This window comes from Bison bison, unplaced genomic scaffold (assembly GCF_000754665.1).
Source record: "Bison bison bison isolate TAMUID 2011002044 unplaced genomic scaffold, Bison_UMD1.0 scf7180017845412, whole genome shotgun sequence".
NCBI lineage: Eukaryota > Metazoa > Chordata > Mammalia > Artiodactyla > Bovidae > Bison > Bison bison.
This window is the reverse complement of record NW_011475985.1, coordinates 1-6263: the sequence shown is the minus strand read 5'-3', so window position 1 is coordinate 6263 and position 6263 is coordinate 1. Positions and strand designations below refer to the sequence as shown.

At 38.4% G+C, this 6263-nt stretch overlaps 1 protein-coding gene across 1 annotated transcript; it reads left to right on the top strand.

Moving 5' to 3' along the window:
• The first annotated feature begins 575 nt into the window (after positions 1–575).
• On the top strand, positions 576–1562 carry LOC104984574 (olfactory receptor 52K2-like). The gene has a single exon (XM_010834388.1). It carries the CDS (start codon positions 576–578, stop codon positions 1560–1562), a length of 987 nt encoding a protein of 328 aa, XP_010832690.1.
• Positions 1563–6263: the final 4701 nt, after the last annotated feature.

The window sequence follows — 6263 nt, the reverse complement described above, 5'->3', positions numbered from 1 at the left end:
TATGAAATTTATCAACTCATTGACTTGTTTTTCAATATAAGATCATTTTTATTCACACTACTTCATTGCCTCCAGTTGTCCTTTAGTATTTCTCAAGTCTCCGTTTCCTTTTATCTATAAGCCCTATCATTGGGAATGTGGTAAGAGAAGTTAAATATATAAATGTCTGATCTCATCCATGATGGCTGGACTTTTACTTTTTTTGAGTGTTTAAAATGGTAGAAAGTTATATCTCCATTTTTACCAATATATCAGTTATTAACTTTATAGTGCTATACTATGATTAAAATGTATCTAGCTAACTGGACACTTCTGAAAAAAAAGTCAAGGGAGATCGAAAAAAGGAAAGAGAATACCTTTGTACAATTTTTTTGTCTGTCCCAAAGCATAGTTCCATGCATTTGATGAATTGAAATATTGTATTACTGAAGAAATCCTTCAATAGCCAGTTGTATGTCACTGGATGTCAGTGTCTTTTCCAACACATAACAATGAAAATAATTGGTCTTCGTGTTTTTGTAATCTTTGTTTTTTTTTAATTTGGATAGGACCGTGGCATACTCATTTTTTGGATAATGCTAGACTACAACAGGAGCAACCTTAAACTTAACACCTTCCTGCTACTTGGTATTCCAGGATTGGAGGATGCCCACCTATGGATCTCCATCCCCTTCTGTCTGGTCTACCTACTGTCACTGACGGGAAATGTTGCTCTTTTATTAATTATAAAGACAGATCGCAAACTGCACGAACCTATGTACCTCTTTCTGTGCATGCTCTCAGTTGCTGATTTGATGCTTACTTCTTCTACACTTCCCAAGATACTCAGTCTCTTCTGGTTCAATGACAGAGAGATCTACTTTGAAGCCTGCCTTACTCAAATGTATTTTATCCATTCTCTATCTACTATGGAATCTGGGTTTATCTTGGCCATGGCTTTTGACCGATTTGTAGCTATCTGCCACCCCCTAAGACATTCCACTATCTTAACACCTGCAGTGATTGTAGGCTTGGGTTTGCTTATTGTCTTCAGAGGAGCTGTACTTCTCAGTCCACACCCCTTTCTACTAAGATGGCTTTCCTACTGCAAAACTAATGTCATCTCCCATACTTACTGTGAGTTTATGGCCCTGATAAAGCTGGTTTGCTCTGAGACCAAGATTCGTAGAGCCTACAGCCTAATTGTGGCATTCCTGACAGGAGGATTGGATTTCATACTGATCATCTGTTCTTATGTCCTTATTCTTTTCACAGTGTTCAATCTCCCATCCAAAGCTGCCCGCCTCAAGACCTTGAGTACCTGTGTCTCCCATGTATGGGTCATTTTGGTGTTTTATACACCAGCTTTTTTCTCTTTTCTCACTCATAGGTTTGGTCACCACATTGCTCCACCTGTCCACATTTTTATAGCCAATATATACCTTCTCATTCCACCCATGATGAATCCTATTATTTATGGTGTTAAAACCAAAAGAATCAGGGATGGATTCCTTAAATTCTTAACAATCAAATGTGTTCAACTTTGCAAAGTTTGTGAGTCCCCAGATCATCAACAGAGATAAGGGTTTTATTAAACAGGAAATGTTGAAAATGAATCAGCATTACCTTGAAGTGAAAAACTTTTCAGCTAAATCTTGGATTCATACAAGCTAGAAAGCTTGGTAAGTATATTGATTTCAGTGAGATTAGCAAATATCAAAGATACATAGAAAGTAAAAAAACTAGAGCAAAGTGTTTAATTTTTATTATTTTTCTTTCCAAGCTAGTATTTGGTATAGTCTTTGGGACTTGTTAAGCCATGCCAGTTTATATCAAAATAATTTTAATTTTAATCAGGTCCAATATATCTTCTTTTCTTGTATGTATCAGGGTTTTGGTGTCATATCTAAGAAATTTATTGGCTAACTTTGGGTTGTAAAGATTTTCTCCTAAATTTTTTTCAAAAACCTTATGTTGTCTGAGGTGTAAGAATTAGAGTGAGGTTTATCTGTGCTAGAGGAATAAACCTCAGTCTAAATTCCCCTTTATGTAACAAAAGTTTTCTAATGTCTACTCTATCCTCCTTAATCAAATATAGTTACATTTAAAAGAATACATAATACCCAAGTAGTAATATAAGTGTAAAACTAGCAACATATATACTTGTATATGACAGCACTAGGTGATATAATAATTAGCCCTTTTACCTCTGCATAGAATAACTATAAATATGAAAGTTATAAATATCGGTGAATCTTGGTGTATTTCATTGATTACTCAGACACCATGAGAAATGTTATTGTTGCTGTTGGTGGTGTAATTTTCAAAAATATTTAATAACTTCTGATAATAGTCTTAACAAACAATATATACCATTCTTTTGAATAGTTATATTTCTATAATATCAAGTACATATTTGCTTGTTAAAACCATACAAAAGTAATTTCTGATTATTAGTAAAGCAAAGTGAAAAAAATCTACATTCATAACAGCAAATACAAGCAAGGTGAAATTCTGTATTCAGAATATTATATAGGCTTTTTTTTTTTTTAACTACACAATATCCAGTTGCATATCTGAAATTTCTCTCATATACAGGACATTTTGTGGAGGGTAGGAGGTTGGGAGGAATTATTCTATGTATTGGAGGTTTCTTTCTGGTTTATAGTCACTAAATCCAGTAATGTCTCTTAAATACTTTGATGACAATAACAAAACACAAAGAGAAATTTCCAAGATAGTCCCTAAAGATTGCTATCACCTCTGTTAGGTATCAATCACTGATAGAATTGTAGTGCTAGTTATAGTATCTGAGTCATAGTAAGCACATCACAAATATTGGCTACTCTTGTTACTTGTATAGTTATTGAAAATAGAGTGGGTAATGTATAATAAGAGAATCCCCATTGACAAACATTTTTGTTATCTTATTTATTATGAGGCCTGAAATAAAACATATTTTCTTTTTAAATAATAGGGAGAAAATCTACTTTCTCTAACCGGTTCTACTCAAGTAGTAAGTTTAAGATACAGTGGAAAACTCAACTGATGACATTCCAAATTTGAACCTGAGTAATTCAGTACCAAAGGAAAAAATAAACCCATAGAATTAGCTGAAGTAGTTAAAATGCCATATTCTCTGGGCCACCATAAATTTAACTTCTGTATGTCTCTGTACTTGTTTTAACACTGCAGTGGATAGCTTCTGGGCATGAGAAAAGCAGTACTAGAAGTAGTTCTGACCTTTGTGCCCAAGTCTCAGAGGTTTTTGATTGTACTTAGAATGATATAGTTAAGAAATTTAACTCTCACCTATACAAAGAGGTGTGTATGATGTGTAAGATCCCTTTTAGTCTAAGTCTGGTATGGTTTACAAAAATGCACACAACATATCTTCTAAGCACAAGACAAACTCTTGTTTTGATTTCGTTTTCTCCCTTTATAGACAATGAAATTCAAGATGCAATTAAGGAATAACTGTCATATGTAAATGATAATGTTGTTGCTGTCATTATAAACTATATTTCATGTTGAAAATAGAGTTGCTTTATGACATAACAATCATCAGTCCAGTTCAGTTCAGCTTCTCAGTCATGTCTGACTCTTTGCACCCCAGTGGATTGCTGCATGCCAGACTTCCCTGTCCATCACCAACTCCCGGAGCTTGCTCAAACTCATGCCCCTCAGGTCAGTGATGCCCTCCAACCATCTCATTCTCTGTTGTCCCCTTCTCCTCCTATCTTCAAAAGTATTAGTTTTTTGGCACTCAGCTTTCTTTATGGGCCAACTCTCACATCCATACATGACTACTGGAAAAACCATAGCTTTGACTATATGGACTGCCCTCAATCTTTCCCAACATCAGGGTCTTTTCAAATGAGTCAGCTCTTCACATCAGGTGGCCAAAGTACTGGAGTTTCAGCTTCAACATCCGTTCTTCCAATGAACAGCCAGGACTGATATCCTTTAGGATGGACTGGTTGGATCTCCTTGCAGTCCAAGGGACTCTCAAGAGTCTTCTCCAACACCACAGTTCAAAATCATCAATTCTTCAGTGCTCAGCTTTCTTCACAGCCCAACTCTCACATCCATACATGACTACTGGAAAAACCATAGCTTTAACTATATGGACTTTTGTCAGCAAAGTAACATCTCTTCTTTTTAATATGTTGTCTAGGTTTGTCATAGCTTTTCTTCCAAGGAAAAATAGGTGTATATATATATAAATAGGTACTTAGAATAGAAATTCACAATAACAAGACTTTGGATATATGATGATTGTATATATCTACACATGTATATCTTTTAAAATTGCTCTCAAAAATGATTATTAGTTTTCTCTATGTAAGTCTTATCTCTATATGTATTTTGTATGTCTTGATGAATACTTTATACTTAAGCTATTTTAAATGACATGAGACTGCAATAACCCTTTGAGTGAAATTGACAACTGTCATCTAGATGAAAATAGTATTGGCATAAAAATAGGTAGTTGAAGGACAAATTCCAAAATATTGATGCATGAGCCAAAACATGATGAATTTCATGCAACCAGAATCTTACTATTTAACAAACCTGTACATAGATGTTACTGTTGACATAGAGAACAACATTGTCATCACCTATCCAGGAATTCCATTACATTTTTTACTTAGTCCCACTCTTCTTCACTCACCTTCAGTGACAAAAAGCAGAATAATCAATTGCAAGTCAAAACACAAATTACAGGAACAAGATGGCAGAGTAGGTGGATGTGAAGTACCTATCTCTCCACGGATACATCAGGAATACACCTTCAGACACGGAAGTGCATACCGAACACCAGCTGAGAGTGGACAGGAGTACCTGACCAGTGGAAAATAATATATAGAACTATACAAAGCTTGGTAGGACAAAGGAAATAGAGGGAGAAACAGGACTGTTAGTAGGATTGGACCTGCCCTCAGTGGGTGGGGGAACTGAAGCAGGGGTCTGATCCTCACATCAGGGCAATTGTCTGAGTCAGAGGAGAAGCGTTTAAGACAGAAACAGCTCACATGTGGCAGCTTAAATGAAATGAAAATCAGACAGTCCTTGCTGCAGCCATACATAGTCCCTCAGACAGGGACTGGGATGCAGGTCCCCAGAAAGCACAGTGGCTGGGAGCTGGAGTTTAGGGATTGTGGAGCCATCCTAGGGTGAGGGCTGTTATTGACTGCAGAGAGATGGATCAAAGGGATGTGAGGGTGGAGATTGTGGTGGGAAATGCCTGTTGAAGAAAGCTGGGCAGCCATGGGAGTAAGGCAATAATGCTGAGTCACACAGAGTGAGTGGAGCCATCACCATAGCCTCTTTCTCTGCACACCATCATCAGCAGCTGAACATTAGAGAGCCTGGTCCATCAAACACGATATGCACTGAACTACAGAGTAGGACCCCACCCAGGGTGCCCCTTTAAGTGCCTGACGTGCTGAACAACAGAGAAGGACCCCAGGCAAGGGAGCCCTCTAAGTGACTGAATGGGCAGAACTACGGAGAAAGACTGGACAAAGAGGCCTTGTAATCGCCAGCGAAAAGAGGCTTGAAGAAAGATTCTGATAGGGCCATAACTCCTGCATTACAGTAGTCCATGTCCCTGCAAATTTGGCACTGCCAGGGTCCCTGCAAACCAAGCAGCTGCGCCACCTTCATTCTCAACTCTCACTGGGGCAGAACTGCCACAGGCAATAAAAGTCTTAAGTATATCCATGCAGGGAGGGGGTTTTCCAGACAAGAATACTGGAGTGTATTGGCCAGTGCTGGTTGCCATATCCTTCTAGAACACTGTATTTCCTGCTGTCCTAGACATGCCTCCAGAACCCCTGCAAGCCAAGCAGCTGCACCATGTCCATCCCTGGCTCTCACAGGGGCAGACCCAAGTCCTCCAGGGCAGCCTCATGAGCAAAACCCCAGTGGACAACCCACATGCAGAAGTGGAAATAAACCACAATTGAAACCCAGAGGCAGTGTGTCTAAGGAAGAAGACCCAAAACCTTCCCACCAGCTGTACAAGCTGAAGATTAAATCCACATGATAGACTAGGCAGACTCTGTATCTATGGAATATATAAAAGGACATTGAGAGCTCCCACAAAAGAAAGCACACTAATTCAGATAGCTGTAGACATTGGAGGCAAGAACACACTGGAGCAGAACCGAATTAGAATCTGAGCTGCCCCCATAGCAGGTCCAGAGATCAGCACAGTGTTGGAGGACATCCTAGGGAGGTGAGATGGACTGTGACTCCCAGCAGTGACAGTACTGACT